Source organism: Magnolia sinica, chromosome 4 (assembly GCF_029962835.1).
Source record: "Magnolia sinica isolate HGM2019 chromosome 4, MsV1, whole genome shotgun sequence".
NCBI lineage: Eukaryota > Viridiplantae > Streptophyta > Magnoliopsida > Magnoliales > Magnoliaceae > Magnolia > Magnolia sinica.
The window spans coordinates 78,660,638-78,682,609 of record NC_080576.1 but is presented as its reverse complement, the minus strand read 5'-3'; the positions used below and the strand labels follow the sequence as shown (position 1 = coordinate 78,682,609).

General features: G+C 39.3%; 1 protein-coding gene across 3 annotated transcripts in view; it reads right to left on the bottom strand.

The window, feature by feature from the left end:
• The window catches only part of LOC131243259 (LRR receptor kinase BAK1-like), a 41,112-nt gene that overhangs the window by 554 nt on the left and 18,586 nt on the right, over window positions 1-21,972 (bottom strand). Inside the window, exons 2-6 of one of the 3 annotated variants that reach the window (XM_058242457.1) lie at window positions 14,823-14,955; window positions 14,308-14,379; window positions 11,164-11,307; window positions 1,048-1,119; window positions 502-573 (exon numbers count right to left, since the gene is read on the bottom strand). In XM_058242457.1, coding sequence (XP_058098440.1) covers window positions 502-573; window positions 1,048-1,119; window positions 11,164-11,307; window positions 14,308-14,379; window positions 14,823-14,955 — 493 coding nt within the window. The remainder of the gene's footprint in view (window positions 1-501; window positions 574-1,047; window positions 1,120-11,163; window positions 11,308-14,307; window positions 14,380-14,822; window positions 14,956-21,972) is intronic. The other 2 variants (XM_058242458.1, XM_058242459.1) reach the window with 2 other exon arrangements.

The following is a 21,972-nucleotide window of genomic DNA, read 5'->3' as shown; positions in this document are numbered from 1 at the left end:
GTAAAACCATGCCTAAAAACTCTAAATCCACATGAGTCTTCCAATGTCCTGATTTTCAGGATTTCCATTCATCATGGTGTGACGTGTCATCTAATGATGGCATATACACATCACGGTGGACCCCACACATTCTCAAAAACTCTAAATTCACGTAGTATGGCTTACGGCGTCTTGGAATGTTCCGATTAGCTGAGAATCCATTCATCCTTGTATGGCATGTCAAACGACTGGATTGGATGGTATTTGCACGGCATAGTGGACCCACATGCAATTTGGATGATTTTAATGGTGCACTTCCATCTCAATTATTCCCATGTTTAACCCCCCCGGAGTTTTCGACATGCCTGATTATTCAACCTAGTCAAAACATAGGGTGGTGCACCTGATGGATGAAGTGGATCTCATACAAATGAAGCCCTCCATCCATGGCAGTGACCCTGCATGACTACGCATAATCACACAAGCATTTTCCAAAATTAGTAAAACAAAACATTGAGAGACCTGACAGGTGTGAATACTGCGAAGGAGCCATTTGATGGAACTTCTCCCTTCAACTTATTGCTGGATAGATCCCTGCATCTCGGATTACAAATGGTCAGTAGTGAGACACATTCATCAAGCTAGAGTATATACAAAATAGAGTTCCTATACACGTGTGTACAAGTCATCTAATGCACACAGGGCCGCATATGCCAAGGTGGCAGACAACTGCAATACCCAACCCATTTGTTAAGAGGGGTACTACTGTGTAGATTCCCTAAGTTGGTCCACTAGTCAGGTGGGGAACGATTAACTGAAACAAATGTAAACTTAGGAAAATAAATCAGCCAAATTTTTTTAACCCATCAACTTATTTCTAATATCATGTCACGCCTTTACCATGAGCTCAACCTCATGATTTGCTGGGATATTTCATTTGTCTGCCCTGCTAGTGTATGTGGTGGCATGTGTATGAGTTAACTTGCACACATGCATGATTTTAGTAAAGCTCTTCAAAATAATAACTGGAAACACAGATTTTGTGTGAAACGAGAATGATCTACTTACAGAACTTCTAGCGTACTGATAGCTGTTAAAGACATAGGAATATGACCCGACAAGCGATTGTTGTTAAGCCGGCTATAATTCCACCGACATGCCAAGGAACACAATATTAATCTCCAGAAATAGTTGGCATGATAACATATAAAGATTGTGTGTATTTGTGCGCGTGTTTGATTTATTTATTTGTTTTGACAACCTCCTTTTCTATTCAGCAACAACAAAATATAAAATAAAAATCCAATCCTAATTTATTGTAATTGTAAAAAACACTCAGGTTAAACTCCGCTGTGAGAGGATGACCTCATAGTGTACGGACAATGTTACTTGAATTGTTAGTTTTTGTAAATTACTGCTTTGTCTTCAGTTTGATAGCGTGCCTTTTGAATGAAATGAAACAGAGCTCCCGCTCTTTTTTTTCTTTTTTTTTTCTGAAAGTTTGATAGCGTGCCTTTTGGGTCCTTACTCAGGCCCGGTGGTACTCTCGGGAGTTTCAACATGAGGTTATATAGGTTTGAGTACCCATTGTGGTGAAAAACCACTGTGTGGTGTGGGTGCGTGGGTGTGTGGGGTGTGAGTATGTAAACAAAAATAAAAAACAACGAAGAAGAAGATAACATGCATTTTCGTATATATGAAAAATTATGTGTATTCCAATGCATATGTTGGTTGGATAGTTGTTACGATTAGTTTCGATTAGTTCAGAGTTGGTTGTAATTCGGATATTAATGACCAAGATTTGTGGTCAGGTTGTACTAAAGTTTTTGGTATAACTGGCGACTCTTGAATTGGATTCTTTGAAACTGATAGATCTAGCCCTTTTTTACTTCTTGGGTTTGGGTGTGTTTGGACATCCCAACTACTTGAATTTATTGGATTTCCTTCCCTTCCTTTCCCCAGTTTCACTAGGAAACGGTTTGAGTGGCTTTATATTCGAGTGATATGAACCTGTGTTCAAATCCCATAATTCTCCTAAACTCCAAATTTCTCAAAAGAAAAAAAAAAAAAAATACCCAAAAACCCATCCACAAAACCACACACAAATCCTATAAATTTCAGAAACCTATCGACAAATTCTAATCTTTCTTAAAATCAAACCAAAATCTTACAAATCTAAAAACTCAACCATAAGTCAACCAGAATAACCAAATCTTTCCTCTTAAAATTTTTGAAAAATAATAATAATAATACTTAAAATAATAATAATTGAAAAAAAAAAAGGAGAGAAGAAGAAGAGGAAGAAGAAGAAGAAAAGACATCCAAAAACCCATCCTCAAAACCCCCGAAATCCGCATAAAATCCAAGGACCCACCAACAAAAACATCAAAGAAAACACCCCAAAAATCAATTTTCTCTTTCAATAAACTCAAATATCAATATGAACATGATTTATTATTATTATTTTTATGCCCAAAAACTTCCTCCAAATCTCAATCTAGTACTCTTTACACAGGTCTTTTATTGAGATTTGAAGCTCTCTGATGGAAATCATCAAATAGAAAATGCATCTAACAAAGAACAAGTGTACAGAGAGTTGATATAACTACCATTAGAAGAGAGAGAGAGAGAGAGGGAGGGAGAGAGAGAGGTATGAAGAAATGTACTACAAAATGATGATTTTAAAGTAAAACCAATGTACTGTTACATAATACAGCGAGCGACTTTTAGACACTTTTTCACTCACAATTGGTTTGGGGGGGGGGGGGGGGTGGGTGTTGAGGGAGTCAAGGTATTTTAGAAACTATAAAATCTGGCTTTGTTTACGGTTCAAAATTCACTCGTAACAAAGCCTACAATGATTTAGATCTAACCGTATCTTTGTAGTTCTTTAACAGAACAGCTGCTCGAATTTAGGAACAGAAATTGGGCAATTTTAGGAAAGAACCATGATAGCATACCTCACGGTGGTACCTACTGGGATACTTTTGCAAACTGAGGGCGACATTGGTGGAACGATCATCAGATCCACCCTGTCCGTCAGGTGTACTGCCTCATTTTAAGCATTGATCTAAAAATCATCATAATAATAAAACTCATGTAGGCCACGTTATAGGAAATAGTTGAAATGGAATGCCCACCATTAGTTTTATGTAGGGCTCGCATTGGTGTTTATATGCCATCCAATCCATTCATTTGATGTGCCTCATCAAGATGAAAGAATAAACCCAGAATAACAGCATTACGAAATTTAAGCATACCTCACAGTGTTACCTACTGGGTTACTTTTGTAAACCGCGAGCAACATTGGTGGAATGATCATTAGATCCACCCCGTCCATTAGGTACACTGCCTCATGTTAACCATTGAACTAAAAAATCATGATAATGAAAAACTCATGTAGGTCCCATTATAGGAAATAGTTGAAATGGAATGGCCACCATTAGTTTTGTACAGGGCTCACATTGGTGTTTATATGCCATCCAATCCATTCATTTGATGTGCTTCATCATGATAAAAGAATAACCATAAAATAACAGTATTACAAAAATTAAGCGAGCCATGTGCCCATACCAAGTGAATTTAAAGGTTTTAATTTTTTTTTTTTTTTTTGGGTGACCAATATGAGTGTTCCATCAACCTGATGTTTAGGAAAGGCCAAACAAAGGATGACATACCTAATGGACGGTATGGACTTCATGCAACTTGAGTCATTTACCCATGTTAGAGAAAGTAACCATGGTACCTACGTAGTGCAAGATATGCTATATATATATATATTATTTTATTTTATTTTATTTTATTTTTTGTTGTTCCTTTAGGCCACTTGTGTGGATACAAGAATTTTTTGCGAAGAAAAGGAATAAATAAATATTATCCAATGATAATGTTAAGTTCCTATTTAGTTAGTAGGTGTAAATATCATATTCCTAATACTTGCCCAGTTTCTTAGGCTAAGAAATTAAACTATAAAAAACTATAATGATTGCTCGGTGGAATGCACGCTGTCCTTCATCATACAAATAATACAAATCATTACATTCCCATGAGCCATTGACCCTTCCAGATACTTTTTTCACCCTCCCTACTATCCCTTTGCTTAACCACCTATTGGCCTCTTATCTAAATGGGCATGTGGAACAGGCCAAGACTGTTCCCCCCTCGGATTTAGACCCTGTCGTCGCTCTTGATGACTGCATCAATCGTGATCTATGCACTCCTCATCCAAACGGGGGAATGTGCCTCTTCAACTCCATTTAGAGAGCCCTATCAGAGGGTCATAGCCCCCTCAGAGAAGACACTACTTTTGAGGAATCGTCTGTTGATGCTGATATGAAGGCCTAGAATTCGCTACCCCTTGGTGATGGTCACAGAAGTGATGACATTGGGGACATCCATCTTTTCATCGATCTATCAACCTTCTTCTAGAGAGTTCATAAATCGGCTCAATTTCCATTCTGCAGCCAACCCCAACTCTCTCAGAATGCTTGCCCCTACAACCCTCTTAGACTTGCTACAGCCTCTTCACCTCAATGTCTAAGTGTGAATACACAGAAAGGGGATTTACCTCCTTGCAGGAACACCATCGATCATCTCAGCACTACCACCACATCTTTGAAGGACACACTAGCTGCTCTATCTCCCACAGTTATGGACACTATCGAGGTCCTGCTATCCAACTGCAAGAAGAATAATGGCAGGAGGCCACGTAAACATGCTTCATGAATTTTAGACCTAGATGGTGGTTGGAATGAAAGGATAAGACAATTGAAACACTGAGGATTTGGGCCTGACAGACTAGCCCATGGATAGCTGGCTTATCCGAAATCCTCGTGGGGTGGGCAACGTTGCCACCATTACTTTGTTGAAGCGCCTCATTCGATAGTCCAAACCTGTAATTGTTGTGATCCTTGAACCTATGCTTGTGGATGCTAAACATATCTGCACTGGTCTGAAACTTAGGTTTCGCTCTTCACTATCCAATGCATCTGAAGTGGCAAAGTTTGGATCTTCCACTATTCTTCGATCTCGATCGACCTTGTCTCAGTCTTTGATCAACTTCTCGGGGCTAGGCCCTCTTAAGGAATGGATCCTACGCCCCCTCCCCTGCATCAGCTCCAGGCACGGAATTGGTTGGGATCGAGCGGGTGGCTGGACCCTTTGTCTGCCCCGTTCTTTCTCTCTCAGGTGGTGTTAGAGCACATCACGGAAGATGGCCTTTGCAGTTCCTCAAGGGTCAACAGGCAGATCTAGGTCTTATTTAGCAATGGTGAATTCAGGATTAGATCATCCTGAAGCTCCTCCCGTCCGGTCACAACGTGCGTAGCCTGGTCCAAATGGGTTTGGCATCCTCAACTTCCTCCTAAAATCTCATTGTTCTCCTGGAAAATCATCAAGAAGGCGATCCTGGTGGATGTTCAATTGCAAGCTAAATGTATTCCTATGGCCTCCAAGTGCTCCTGCTACCCCCACCCCCATCCTTCGAGCATCGAATCGATCGATCAAGAGTTAGCCTCAGGTGATCTCGCTACCAAAGTTTGGAATTTTTTCGGCTCATGCTTCAGCCTTTCCTCTTCCCTCCAATGCTCAGCTGTGGGGAGAGCCACCTCTTGGTGGGCTACAACATCCAGGTCTGATCGGTTCCTCTCGCTTATTGGCATGGCCCCATCCCTCATTTTATGGAAAATCTGGCTAGCCAGTAATGCTACCTATATGGATGGGACTGCGGTCTCCCCTTAACAGGTTATCACCAGGGTGTCCAGATGGTTCCAGAGGATCGCAGCCTTTCTCCCCCTCTTGCCTGTGCTTTGCCATTCTTCTGCTTTGGCCTTGGAGAGCTTGGGCCTCGTCGGGATGCCTGTAATCCCAAAACAGGCCCGTATGGTCAAATGGACCTATCCTCCCTCTGGGTGGATCAAAGTCAATGTGGACGGCTCTGCTTTGGGTAATCTAGGCAGCTTTGGTGGTGACGGGGTAGGTAGAAATTGTGAAGGGTCCTTCATTTTTTCCTTCTCCTCAAGCTATGGTTTTGGCTTAAACGGTCAGGCAGAAGCAAAGGCTATTCGAGAAGGGCTATCTTGTTGTAAGAACCTGGGCTTCAGTAAGGTGGAGTTAGTCAGCAATTCCAAAGTGATGGTATGGGTAACCTGTTCAACTCTCATTGACCTCCATCATTAATTATTTTGTAAGGAAAAAAAGATAAAAAGTTAATCGATTGACCAAAAGAGTGACTCAATGATTTACCTTATCATTATGGGCCTAAAAATAACTCAGAAACATGAAACTTATCTCTAACTTCATTGACACCTTCAGTTCACGTAACTTCTTTGCCTTACTCTTTTAGAACATTGGTAAACATATAAATTTTGAGTAATCTATAAAAAATCCAACATCTATATTAGATAATGTGTACCTTGTTTTGGTTTATTGGGCTAGGCAGACACCTCCTAGGTATCTTACTCTTGATAACCTAAACATGTTGGAACAGGCAAACCCAATTGTGCTTCTCTTAAAGCCCCTAGAATATAGATAAGGTGAGCTCTCTGTTCGGGCCGCCTCCCTGCCTCCAAGGCCTCTATTCAGCGGGCTCTTGGGATGTCGAGAGCCTCTTCTAATATGCTATGCTTGGGTGTTTCGGTTGCAGCAGAGAGAAGGAAAACAACAGATTTCCAGCAGTTGATCGATAAGGTGGACAATAGGATTAGAGGGTGGCAATCCAGATGCCTTTCACAAGCGGGCAGGGCTACACTTTTGCAAAATGTGCTGAGTAGTATATCGATGCACACATTAGCAGTAGCTCTGGTACCTTCTGCAGTGTTAAAGGCTTTGGAAAGAAGGTTTGTGGACTTCTTTTGGGTTTGGAATGAAGGCGAGAAAAAGCTTCACTAGAGAGGCTGGTTAGATATTATGACCCCCTAAATCGGAAGGGGGTTTGGGTATCAGAAAATTGGCAGAGGTGATGAAAGCGTTGGGTCTTAAAATGGTGGGCCGTCAAATACCAGGGAACTCGCAACCTTTGGGGGACTTTCATGGCAACTAAATACAACCAGGACTTGGTTGATGATGGTCCTGTGCAAGGGACGTCAGCAGCCTCCCCTTTGTAGAAGAGAATCCGCGAGCGTTCACAGTGAAAACAGCTAAGGTACTATGGCAGATCTGGAAGGGTGATCTTAATCTTTGGAGAACCAACTGATTAGGCCTGGGCTCTTTGGAGAGCAAAGTGGCATCCCCTATTCCTACGGCGCTGAGGGGCTTGGAGATCCGCGACTTCCTGGGCCAAGTCAGGCCCCTTCCGCTATCGGTAGTGTCACTTTCATGGCAACTAAATACAACCAGGACTTGGTTGATGATGGTCCTGTGCAAGGGACGTCAGCAGCCTCCCCTTTGTAGAAGAGAATCCGCGAGCGTTCACAGTGAAAACAACCTAGGACTCTAGCAGAATGTCTAAGCCCCGCGTCGGTTGGGCGAGGAAAGTGTGGCATGCCCTACTGCATCCCAAGATCTCACTCCTGGCGTGGAAAACCATTAAAGGCGCGATCCCGGTAGAGTGCACAGTGCAGGCACGAGGGATATCTTTAGCGTCACAGTGCATCTGCTATGACAGAGTAGCGGGTCAGGTCCCAGCGTGTGAGACAACCCTTCATCTCTTCCTCCTTAGTGATCGGGTTGCAGCTATTTGGTCACACTTTGGAGCTATTTTCGGCAGGAACAATCTAACAACCAGTTCAATTGAAGACAGGATGCTTCAGTGGTGGAATAGGCCTGCTCTTGGGGGCTGGGTGGGGTCCTGAATAAGTTGATCCCCTATATCATTCTATGGGAGATTTAGAAAGGTAGGAATAAAGAGAAGTTTGAGGAGAGGCATCCCTCATGTCAGATGCAAATCTCGCATGTCAACGGGTGGGCACAAGCAATCATCAAGTCCCGGAATCCTGCGTAGTCTAACCTATGAGCAAACATATCCTAACTGATTTGGGGATCGTAGCTCGTGCCTTCCCAGCTAGAAGGGCCCAGGTAGTGAAGTGGCTTAAGCCTCTTGCTAACTGGGTTAAGATGAATGTAATTGGGTCTTCTATGGGAAATCCAGGCAATGTGGGGGGAGGAGGAATTTACAGAGGGGAGCTGGGGGGGATTTTATTTTTGGGTTCTCTACGGGATATGGGGTGTCGTCGAACACTAGGGCTGAAATCAGAGCAGTTCATGACGAGTTGTTTCATTGTCTAAGCAGTGGCTTTGCTAACATTATCATAGAATCAAACTCCCTCCTGGTGGTGATCATGTTCATAGGGAAGTCCAATCCCGGTTGGAAATGGAAGTATTGGTGTAGTAGGATTAAGGGCCTGTCGGCCAAGGGCGAGGTTAAATTTCAGCATATCGTCAAGGAAGGGAACGGGCCTGTGGACGCTTTGGCTAGGCTGGGCAGCTCCTCTCTATCCTCAGTTCTTTTTCAACACTAACTCGGGCCTTCCTCGGGAGGTCAGGGTCAGCTTTTTCTTGACAAGCTAGGATTAGGCTCGGTTAAGGCTTAGATCTCTAGCTCAGGGTGGCCCTCATGCTGCGGGGTTTTTCTTTTGTTTGTTTCTTGTTTATAAGTTAGGCGTTATGATAGGCTCCTCCTGTTTTCTTTTTCTTTTTTTTTCTTCAGGGGATCCCAAATTTGTAAAGTTTGGGTGCGGCTCCCATTTTGTGTTGCCCACCTGAAGATGGAATATATACAGTTTCTTTTTTTAAAAAAATGATTAAAAAAAAAAGTTGGCAAAAGCTTTTTGGGAGAATTTTTAGGCAGTGGTTAAATTCGGTGCATTTTAAAGAAGGATTCCTTTTTCTTGTAATGATATAATAAAGTATGATATTTTGTAGGTCATCTCTAGTTTCATCACAGTATAATAACAAGTTATATATCTCTAATAGACCACTCACTAAAGAATTTTCAATCATAGAGAATGCTATTAACGAAAGTCTACGTTTATAACTTGATTATATTAAATAATGTTGACGCAGGGATGAACGTGATGAGGATTACTACTCCGAATCTACGGAGCTTCTTTGGACTCCTCACAGAGACTTCTCGAATCCACGAGGAAAGAAAGCATAAAATAGAAATAAATTCTAATAAATTCGAAATTGATTAATTGATGAATAAAAACGAGTTCACAACCCTTTAAATAGGGGTACCAAGCAATGGGAAAGAAATCAGAATCAAACTACAACTCAAACTCCTAGAATCCGCGACTTATTATAAATAGTAAACTTACTATTTCTAGACGGTTGTGATGTCTACTAGTGCACAAGGTTTTCGGCCAAAAATAGTAAGTGTCCTATTTGGCTTCACCAAACCGTTCTCCTAATTATTCTAAGCTCTTTTCATGTTGGGTGCAACTCCTAAAGCCCGATGGATGAAGAGTTATAATCAAACTAAAACTTACTATTTATAGTAAAAATGAAATTAAAACAGGGAAACGACCATCGATCCAGGGGTTTTTCGCAATTCCGGGCTACGCAACCCGACGTAGCAGGGTTGGTTGGCTAAAGTAGCTCGTTCTACCCCAAAATCATATATTTTACATCAAATAACTCATTCCGAATTGCGAGATACGCCCGATCTAATTAAGTTCCGACGGTTCGGATCACTTCTGTCGTCGACCGGGCCTTTTCTAATCCATCTTGGCCATGAAACTATCTGCGACCCGCTCTACATCAAATGCCTAGTGTATATATGAAAAGTTAAGTGTGGTAAATTCAATTATATTTTCTCTGAGAACTATCATGGCAGTTATGAAAGGAAAAGCAGCATCAATGAATTTGCTGTGAACATGTAATTCTCTTGACCACTAACTATGAGGAGAAGCTGCCAAATTACTGCATGAATCTAATTGTTTTTTTTTTTTTTTCTTTTTTTTAAAAAAAAATTAATTAAACAATTTTTTTTTTATTTTAAAATTTAAGAAACAACTTTACCATTGATAGAAAATTGCTATACAACTGGCTAGACAAAATTCGGGCTACCCCCAGTAGCAAAAAACCTGAGAGGCGCCTATCGTAATTGGAAGGCCATTCACTTGGTTGAAAAAGGAGAAGGATTGGCTTTCACTCCCCTTGCAGGCCATCCGTCTGCCGGCCCGTTGCCTTCCCTCTAGATAAGCCTAAAAGAAATCGACCCTCTCTGCTTCAACTTTTCGTTCCTGGAAGCCCACAGTCTCCATTGCCGAGGTGTGAACGACTCGCCGGATAAGAGATCAACTGTTGGCTGTACTAGCCAGAACTATTCTGCTTTACAAAGCCTATATTTTAGACTCACTGGACACGTGAGAAGAGAAAGAAACTTTTGCTATATATTTTTTATATTGCTTACAAGCTCACTTGGTTGATTCCAAACGGACTACGAGCACTTCTTATATAGACTTTTCCCACCAATGTGAAAAGACACAAATGCCCTCATGAACTACATTAATTCTATCAGTTTCAAACGTTTGGAAACCCACCAGCCACAACACGTGGAAAATGTCGAAATAGCCATAACGTGTGGCCGTTTCAAATGCCATGAAAACGGTAGCATCTGAACCGTCCATTTGGTTTGGACGTTTCAACATCAACTACCACCTTCTAATTGTTGATATTAAAACAACATATTCTAAAGTCGAGCATGCTTCAATTCACTCTAAAAGCCAGTGTTTAAATCATAACATAATGCATGAAGAGAAAATGCTCACATCTGATAGGTTGGACGATAAGCTTCCATCCACCTAGCAGATAACCTATCATATGCTTGTGACATCTGCCCTATCCAATGGTTTAGCCCCACCATGAGAATTACCGTGTGCAAATATCAGCCGCATCCACTCATCAGGTTGGCCACATCATTAGGAAATAATGTACAACACTGAGAAATAACAAAGTACAAGGGTTGTTTGCCTGATGAGTAGTATGGAGAGCCAAGTTTTGCACAAGGTGATCTTCATGGTGGGGCCAACTTATTTGACGTGTTGGATCCCATCCACACATGATTTGTTGGAAGTTATCCGCTAGGTGGATGACAACTTATCATTGCTGAACCAGTTGCATGTAAACATTTCCTGCTACCTAGTGAGCATGCTTTCTACTACAGGTACAACCAATTCAAAAGAGAATGAATATGCGAAAGAAAACTACAAAAATTCAAACAAGAGAAAAGATGAGTGTTCATACAGGAAGCGCAGCTTCTTTAGGTTGCCCAACGTCCGAGGTATGGAACCAGAAAAACGGTTTAAATAGAGATCCAAGCTCACCAGATTGGTCAAATTCCCAAGCTCGCTAGGAATCTTCCCACTTATATTGTTATCTTGAAATTGCCTATGAAGGAAAAAAAACAAATGAAGCTCATAAACTGTGACTTGATATGAGTTCATGACATAAAACATTCTAGCTGACTGAAGAAATTAATTCTCGTTGATTTTATAGCTGATCACACACCCTTTTTACCATATGTGTTAATGCTACAGCATGTTACCATATGTGTAATCTCTGGTACTACATGCTTGATCGCTCTTTATTGAATAGTATCAAAAGTCTTGTTTTTCCATGGTCTTTGGTATCTAAGGTAGCGTGTGAAGTTCGTGAGTTGGGCAAGTATTAACGAGTCACATGTCCACCTCAAGCAGATAAAGGTAGTGTTTATGTTTTACTTTTTAGTTCATTTAGATGTCTATAATCTTGTAAGTCTTCATAGTTTGTCTCACTTTAAGTATTTTCTTATATTTGTGGATGACTAAATATGATAATGAAGTTTTCATACGGAAATTAAAAAAAACCATTTGATCCTAAGATTAATTTGTCTTTTTCGCTCACACAATGATAGGGAAGATTTATCGCATGAATTTAATTTCTATCTTTCTACTAATGGATTAATTCATCAAATATTCTATGCATACACACCACAATAGAGCCATGTAGCCAAATATAAAAATAGAAATTTGATTGAAGTTACCGAACCTTTATATTATTTAATAAGGGTGTTTCAAAAATTATTGTTTTTGACTAATGTAGTTGTAACTGTTTGTTACTTGTCAGATCAAATTCCACTGTTTGTTCTATTTGGAAAATCACCACGTTTTTTTTTTTTTTTTTTGGTCATGGAATTTCTCTGTTCCCTATCATCCATAAGGTATTTGGTTACGTATACATTGTATATCAGTTAGATAGGTCATTTGATAAATTTGAATTAAACGTTATTAAATGTGTCTTTCTTGGATACTCTCTTGCCTGAAGAGTATATACATTTTATAATTGTTCGTTATGTAAACATTATGACTTTGTTGATGACATATTCTTTGAGGGAACTCCTTATGTTTTAAAGGATGATAAGTTATTGCAATTTGATGAGATACCACTACTTTTCTAATAGCACCAAAATTCAAATCACATTGGGGGATGTAATTGTACGAAACCAGCTCCTCTATTAAAATTCTATTCTGTATTATCCAAGCAATATACCAAAGCTCCTTCAGTTATAGCCTCCTCTAATCATCTACCACTTCCGAAGATCAAAGACCAATTGAGTGTCTTCCATTAACTGTCAATGATGATAATTTACCTATCGCTCTTCATAAGGGTAAACATACTTACATTATATTTCTCATTTTATATCTCTTGATGGTTTATCACCTTCCTTCAGTATATTTACTTTGTCAATATCCTTTGCATTTGTTCCTCATTTTTTTCAGGTGACTCTAGGTCGTGATGGATAAAAACTTGTTATTGACGAAGACATGACTGTTGTTCACTACAATCAAACCTTGACTTCAGTATTATTATTTTTATTTTTTTGGCAACTTAAACATTTCATTGATATGTAGAGGAGCACAAGGCTATACAAAAAGAGTTGTTCGGGCAGGGCCGACGACAAAAGGGATGGATGTTTTATTAATTTCAAGTAAAATCTTGATGGCTCATTGGAACATCTTAAAGGTCGGTTAGTCATAGAAAGGTACACTCCAATCTTCAGATTCGACTATTCAGAGATCTTTCGTTTTGTTCCGAAGCTTCATTTTATGTGGGTTACAATCTCTATTGCCAAAAATATGTATAGCCCTTGTATCATCAGGATATGAGGAATGTGTTCCTTCATGAGAATCTTATTAAAAGAGTTCCGTTTTTTTTTTTCCCCTACAAACTATGGCCCAGCTGACAAGTGGATCAACCTGATTTTTAGGCTAGGGCATCAATATAGTGGTGTGGTTTGATGGAAGGATTGGATCTTGGGCCTATCATATTATGTTGTCACATTTGTCGAATGTACATGTGCTTTATTACACGCATGTGCGTGCTTAGCAAAAAGCTCTCTCTGGATATGTGTGCATAAGTGTGCATGTAGGGAGAGAAAATCTCAAGTCTAATTGGTTGGGCCTCAAGGTACGGTCCACCTGGCAGATAACTTTTAACCTATTAATTGCATGTAAAATCCGAACCTTCCAATAGGTTGTTTCTACCACGAGGATCAACTAGTGAAAAAATCAGCCCCATCTACTCATTAGGTAGGAAAACAATGTCGATCCAGTGATAAATAAATAAAAATAAGCGCGGTCCACTCGATGAGTAGATATGGTAGATTTTGTACAGGTTTATCCTTATGATGGGGCCAATTTATGGGACAAGTTGGATGTTGCACACATGTGAAAGGTTGGATGTTGATCACCGGATGGACCATAGATTATAGTCCAACCAGTTGAACTTGAGACATTTTAATTGATGTATGCGTGTTTGTGAGTGAGTGAGTTAGATAGAGAGAGAGAATCCAACGAGTTGCCGTCTTGATAGCAACATCTATGAGGTAATTAGTATGTTAACCTAAGGGAAATTTGCAAACAAAAATCTTAAAAGCATAAAAAAATAAATTATACCATTCGAATGGTTTTTTGGGTAATTTGTTCACATCTTTACCATATATATGAGATTTTTGAGGGAGAAAAGTGTAAATGCAATTAGTTATTCAAAGTATATATAAACCATGAAATATAAGAGGATAATAAGGGTTTTTATTTATTTTATTTATTTTTTATGAAATTAAAAGAGCATTTAGGTATTTTAAGAGAATTTATAGTTAGCAAATCCAAGACTCCTCTCCCCAGTCCCATCAAAGGAAACCTACTTTCTATCACCACTTTTCCCTCCTCACTCTTCCACAACTTACAAACCATTTTCTTTACCTGCACATGCATTAATTGTGCATGCCATTTTTACCGGTGTGTGTGAGGACAATGTTTGTGTATGCCAATTAATTTCTCTCTACCAATTTTTATGTCATTGAAAAATTAAACAGAACAAGTTGTGGGACTAGTTGCATATATAACTTACAGGAATTGCAAATTCTTAAGCAGACCAAGCTCTGGGACCAGTTGACCGGATAAATCTGCACTTCCCAGGTCACTGGAAAAGATAAATAGTAACTGAAGTCAGATAACATGTCTGTTTATAATTTAAGAGCCTATTTGATATTTGATAAGAGGGAAAACAAAGAAAAAGAAATAAAATTGAAGGACTTTTTCCATAATGGCAAATAAAATAATGAATTTGACATGGCAACCGTTACCATTTTCAATTGCCAATTTTCTAATACAAGATACAAGATAACCATTGTTTCACATATAAGAAATTGTCACTTGCTATTCAAATAAAACTCCTAAAAATTGGAGTTCATGGGAATCCATGTTTTGGTAGTGCTAATGAAAATCATCAATAGCTAAGTATTACTTTTTCTTTTCTTTTCTTTTCCCATAGATCAAAGAGGCCATAAAAGCAATCACTTCTTAAATGCCACATGACTAGAATCTAGAGTGATCCCAACAATTAAGAACAAGGCATCCACTTACACTCTTATAACACTATTGTCAGCGTTACATGTAATATGGAGCCATGTGCATGGATTGTAAAGGGTTGGATCCCAACTTTGTAGCACACCACGAGGATCATTTAAACTGGAGCGTTGCATATGCAAAGCATCACCTATTGGAAAAACACACAACTATAATTAGGATCTGAAAAATTCAATAACATGTAGATTTAAGTAATAATAAATCTTGGTGGTGAAGATAAATAATGTTGACATAACCAATTGAAATAAAGAGTTTAGCTTATTGTTTTCCTTCATCAGGCTCCCATGATAATTATGATCTAACTACAACACATGAGTAGTTCGTAATTTCCAATATAATAGGATAACCTTCTTTGTCTACAATTAAATAATTATTGTATTTGATGTCTTAAATCTAATCAGATTCTTCGCAGATTTTTTGCCCAACTGCGAAAGTGCAGGATTTGTTTCCGATTTCATTTATGATTCTTTTCGATTTTGTTTGGGATTCTTTCTAAAACTATATATATGGGTATAAATGGGATTGAGAGGTATTCTAAAGGATTAATCTAAGGCTTTCTAAAAGGGTTCTAGGGATTTTAAAAGGGTAGAGCAAGGGAAAGATTTGAGGATTGCTCAAGTTTGGTAAGTCCTTCCTCTTTGTAATTTCTGCTTTCATAGTGAAGATTTGTCGCTTTGTGCCATGGTTTTTTTTCCAAGAGGGTTTTCTATGTTAAATCTGTGTTCTCTTGTATTTGCTTTGTGCTCTTAGATTACTATCCTAGATCCATCTCTGTGTAATTCCGCAATCCAAAACCCAACAAGTGGCATTAGAGAAATCGTTGGGGTACAGATCTGGATCTGCAGGATTAGCATTAATGGAAAATGCCCAGTTTGATATTGAGAAGTACTCAGGAAAAAATTATTTTGAGTTATGGAAGATCAAAATGATTAGTCTATTAACCAAGCAGGGTGACGTTAAGGCTCTTGAGGAGTGAAAATTGACTATGAATGATGAAGACTGGAATACTCTTGACATGAATACTTTAGCTTCCATCCGTTTATGTCTCACGGATGATGTTCTTTACAATGTTTTGAGGGAATAAATTACGGCTAGTTTATGGGCGAAGTTAGATGATATTTATGCAAAAAAAATCCTCTAAAAATCGCCTAGACTTGAAGCTATAGTGGTATACCTTCAAGATGGCAGATGGTAGAGATCTAGAGGCCCACATCAACAACTTTAATAAATTAGTTTGCAAACTGCTGGATATGGAGGAAGTGATCAAAGATGAGGAACAATCATGTATGCTGTTAAATTCTCTTTCAGCATCGTATGAGTCATTCAAGGACATAATGTGTACCGCAAATAAAACCCTGAATGTCGACACTGTTATCTCAGCACTTCAAGGGAATGCCATGAGAAAGCTGAACGGCAGCATGGGGACATCTTCTGATGCACTGATTACAAGGGGCATGAATACTGATCAAGGTACAGGATTCTCAAGACCTATATCCAAATCTAAGGGTAAAGGCAAAGGAAAACTAAAGTGCTGGAAATGTGGGATGACTGAACACATGAAAAGGGATTGTAACAATCTTAAAGTGAAGAAAGAAAATCAGAGGATTCTTCTAAGGAGGCCAATGTTGTCACATCTGATAAAGAGACAAGTAGTGGTGATGTTCTGTATGTGTCCATAATTGGTCACTTGCACGACAATCATAAAGATGAATGGATCCTTGACATAGGAGCATCATATTACATGACTCCTCATCGAAGTTAGTTCACCAGTTATAAGGAATGCGATGGTAGACAGGTCTTTTTGGGCAATGACAATGCCTGTAATGAAATTGCAGTAATGACTGCTCTAGTTGAAGTAGGAATAGGTCAAAGTGTCCTGGAGGGGAGTGAATAGGACTTTATAAAAGTTTGTAATAATTTAAAATCTTATTATCCTAATCTTGATTTAATATGAAACTTATCAAGATATCTTCAATTCAACTCTACTGGCTTACAAGCCAGACAGAGGATCCAATCATAAGACTATTCAATATTTCAACAATATGACAACTTAGTCTATGATGAATGAATTATGTGACTGTGTGTGGGATGTGGTTCTTATCAGTTCTAAGTAATCATGTTGGCATGCTTCATGAGAACATTCAAAGAAAACTTAAAAGAGTAATGCGCAAATAACAATCCCAAACATAGTTGTTTATAGTGGTTCGGCTACGTGCCTACTCCACTCCCAGCGGACGCACTCAACCCTTGAGTGTTCCGGATTTCACTAACGGAGGTTTTTAATCAGGTTCATCTCTAACCTTCACAACCTACACAAGGTTGACTTTAGGACCTATATAAGGAACCTAGACATGTCTCCACGAGACACAAGTTTATGCCCCACACAGGGGCAAGAGTCAACACATAACACTCAGGTTTTATGCACTACACACGAGCAAAGGATCTACATAAGGAACCTAACCTTTTAGGCCACACAGGCCAAAGATCCACACATGGAACCTAACTTTTAGGCCACACAGGCCAAGGATCTACACAAGGAACCTAACTTTTAGGCCACACAAGTCAATGACCTACACTAAGGACCTAAGTTTATGCTTTACAAGAGTAAGGGTCAACACATAACACCCATACGTACTCTCCCGTCGGAAGCCTCCTATGAGGACTTGAAAGGGGTGAGAACCACCTGTGACCCAATCCTACACAAAAGAATGATCAACAGGGTCTCTGGACTCTAACAACTTACAGATAAGTAGATGAGCCCCATTAAGCATGTTGATGAAGATCTCCTCCTTTGATGACGAAGAATCTTCAGCTCCCTTGAACCGCAACACTGATGATGCTCCGATGTATGGCGATGGGTTGGGTCAAGGTTATGTTGGTAATTACTCTATTAAATGATAATCATTGAAGAGACGAAGTAATTCCAAGATCTTAGGCATTTAAGGGATCCCAGCTTAATGATTTGTCATTAAGGTGGTAGATGGAAGATCCTTGAATGCGGAAGTTCATTCACCAATCCGCTCTATTGAATGTCAATGATGAGGGTGGATTGAGGAATGAACTCCCATGAGAAAAGGGGCTTAGGGTAGATGATACATAGTTACTCTCTCAAAGCTCTCTCTCTCTTTTTCTCAATCTAGCAATAAAAAATAAGCTCTCCTTAAATAGGCAAAAAGATCCAACGGTAATAAAACAGTCAGATTTTTGATAGAGTTCGATGTTATTGAAGAGGCTTCGATATCATCAAACGTATACTTTCAATGATGACAAAGGTTCGTTCGATGATACGAACTCAACTGTCAAATGTAACTAGATCTTTTTAACCAATGCTCGATGATATCGAACATGCTTCGATGGCATCAGCATTTGAACACCAATTTCATCGACACATGGTTCGATAACTCGACAATGAATACATGAGAGCAGGCTGGACTTGAAACTGATTGGCTTCGATATTATCGAGCCTCCCTCGATATCATCGGATTTCAAATGTCAATGATATCGATACCCAGTTCGAGACATCGATCTTTTTCAGAAAATTTTCCTGTAAACTCGCTGGACAATCCTTTGTCTAATTTCGATTTTATCGACTTGTTTTCGATATTATCGAACTTTGAATATCGATTTTATCGAGAGTGTCTCGATTACTTGAATATATCCAGAAGATTTTCCTAAAGGCTCGCTGGACTAATTTGGTCTAATTTCGATATCATCGAAGCTCCGTCGATATCATTAGAATTTGAGTTCCGATGACATTGACGCTTGTTTCGAGATATCAATAAATATATGATGCACGCTGGACACAAACTAGCCAGATCGATTATATCGAGCTGTCTCGATGTTATCGGTATTTGTATGTCGATGATATCGAAGAGTCCATCGATGTATCGAGAATGCTGTCCAAGGATCAAGTTGGTTGTTGGACACAAGATGTCCTCAATTCGATGATATTGAGTACTTTCCGAAGACATCGATAACAGGTGTTCGATTACATCGATGTGATATCGATATATCGAGAAAGGTTGAAAACTTAGAAATTTACCTGTTTTGCAAGATAAGTTTTCATACATAAACACCTATATTGTTCTACTCATTTTAAGGTTTTATATACCTGGGTGTTTTGGGACATGGGATGTGAGGCTTAATTTACCTTTAATGAGTTCGGAACACACATCCGGTTGAGGCAAATGCTTGAATGATCTTCCTATGGGGTTCACTTGACTTGCTCACTCAACACTCACGCTAATTGACAAACCAGGGCACTTTCATGTAATGTTATGGCGATTGGTATAGTGAACATCAGATGTTTGATGGGATGGAGCATACCTTGACTGATGTTAGGCACCTTCCTGATATGAAGAAAAGTTTGACTCTCTTGGTGCACTCGAGGCTATAGGGTGCAAGTTCATTAGTATTGATGGTGTCCTTAAAGTTTCAAAAAGGGCATTCGTGGTTATGAGAGCGCAAAGGCACAGAAACCTTTATAGGTTGATAGGGAACACTTCAGCAGGTGGAGCGGCAGCAGCTATTGCAGATTATACGTCTGTACATATGTGGGATGCTCGTCTGGGCCACATGAGGGAGCGGGGCATGAAGGTACTATTTGATCATTGTTTGATTCCAGCTTTTAAGAATTCTGATCTAGATATATGCGAGCATTGTATATATGGTAAACAAACTACATTATCTTTTAAATCTGAAAAATATGTATGTAAAAGAGTGCTTGATTATGTGCACTTTAACGTATGGGGGCCATTGCCAGAAGTTTTCATTGGGGGGTCATCATGATTTGTTTCATTCATTGACGACTACTCTCGAAAAGTTTGGATTTACTTCATGAAACGTAAATCCGAAGTTTTCACCATATTTAAACAATGGAAGGCAGTGGTGGAAAAATAGTTAGTGCGAAAAATAAAGGTTTTAAGGACTGACAATGGTGGAGAATTTACTTCCACTTATTTTAATAAATATTGCAAAGATGAAGAGATTATTAGGCACAACACAGTATGCCATACGCTTGAACAAAACGGTGTGGATGAGCGAATGAATCGAACTCTCTTGGAGAGGGGCCGATGCATCATAAGTAATGCTGCATTGGGTAAGGACATGTAGACTAAGGCCATGAACACAACTTACTATTTAGTGCACCGGTCTCCTTATACGACAATTGAATGTAAAATTTCAGAGGAAGTATGAAGTGATCATAAGATGAACTACTCAGATTTGCGCATATTTGATTGTGAGGCTTACTCTCATGTATCGTCAGTTGAAAGGGAGAAGCTAGACCATAAAGCCAAAAAGTACATCTTTGTTGGCTATAGTGTTGGTGTGAAAGGTTACAAATTATTTGACAAGGTCAACGCAAGGTTATCACTAGTCGTGACGTCAGATTTGATGAAAGCTCCTTATTTCACAAGAATAATCAAGAGGAGAAAAATGAACCAGAAAGGTTGATCATAGACGTCCAGATTGACACAAATGATACTCAGACAAATATAGATGCGCAGATAGAGGTATAGGAGAAGGTGGAGCAGCCACCAATGAGAAAAAACCCACTGCGTGATCGCAGATTACTGGCAAGATACATGAACGACTCTAATATTGCATACACCCTCATTACAGATGATAGAGACTCATCTACTATTTAGGAAACTCTTAATGAGCTTGATGCAAAAAAGTGGAAGATAGCTATGGATGATGAGATGGACTCGTTGCACAAAAACAAAACATGGGAGCTGGTGGAGCTTCCCCTAGGATGAAAAGTGATTAGATGCAAGTAGTTATTCAAAAGAAAACAGAACAGATACAAAGTGAGGCTGGTAGCGAAGGGGTATGCTTAGAGGGAAGGAATTGACTTCACAGAGATATTTGCGTCGCTAGTTAAGCAATTATCTATCAGATTCATGTTGGCGTTAGTTGCCCAATACGATCTCGAGCTGGAACAGATGGATGTCAAGACTACATTCCTGCATAGGGAGTTGGAAGAGTAGATCTATATGAAGTAACCAGAGGGCTACGAAGTTAAAGGGGTAGAAAAAAGATTTGTCAATTAATGAGGTCATTGCATGGCCAGAATAGTTGCCTAAGTAGTGGTATAAAAAATTTGATTCTTTCGTGTTCAGTCAGAAATTTACTTGGAGTGAATACGATCACTGTGTCTATTATAAGACACTAAGTGATGAAAAATTCATCATCCTAGTATTGTATGTTGATGATATGTTGATCGTCAGTCATGATATATCTCGAAAATCGACATACTGAAGACTCAGTTATCAGGGACATTCGAGATGAAAGATCAAGGGGCTGCAAAGAGGGTTCTCGGTATAGATATTTATACAGACAGGAAGAAGAGCAGGCTTTAGTTATCACAGATAGAATACCTTGAAAAGGTATTGATCTAGTATGGGATGGGCTAAGCAAAGCCAGTGAGCGTTTCCCACGTGGCTCACTTCAAGCTTTCCTTAGAATAATGTTCTAAATCAAATGAGGAAAAACAGGTTATATCTCATCTGCCTTATTCGAATGCGGTTGGTATTTTAATGTATGTCATCGTCTGTATGAGACCATATATTTCACAGGCAGTTGGTGTTGTGAGTAGATATATGTCAAACTCCAGCAAGCAACATTGCAAAAGTGGTGAAATGGTTACTTTGATACATTCGATGTACAAAAGAATACGTCTTAACTTTTAAGAAGACAGGAGCAAAGTTAGTAGGGTATACAGATTCAGACTACGTAGGCAGTGTGGATTCCACAAAGTTGACTTCAAGTTACTCGTTTATACTAGTAGGTAGAGCAATTAGTTGGATGTCAAAGCTTCAGTCTGTGGTGGCTCTTTCTACGACTGAAGTAGAATATATGGCAGTGACAGAAGCATTTAAGGAAAGTGTCTGGTTAAGAGGCATAATAAATCAGTTGGGGCTTCAGCAGAAGGCCATACCGGTTAATTAGTTAAGCGAGAATGTTATTAATTTAACTAAAAATTCTGTTTATAACTCTCGTACTAAACACATTGATGTTCGTCACCACTTTATCCAACAGCTGCTTGAAGAAGGAGGTGTGACTCTAGAGAAGATTCACACCAGTGTGAATCTAGGAGACATGTCAGGCCCATATCCTAGACCATACCATTTCGTAGACTTCCGCG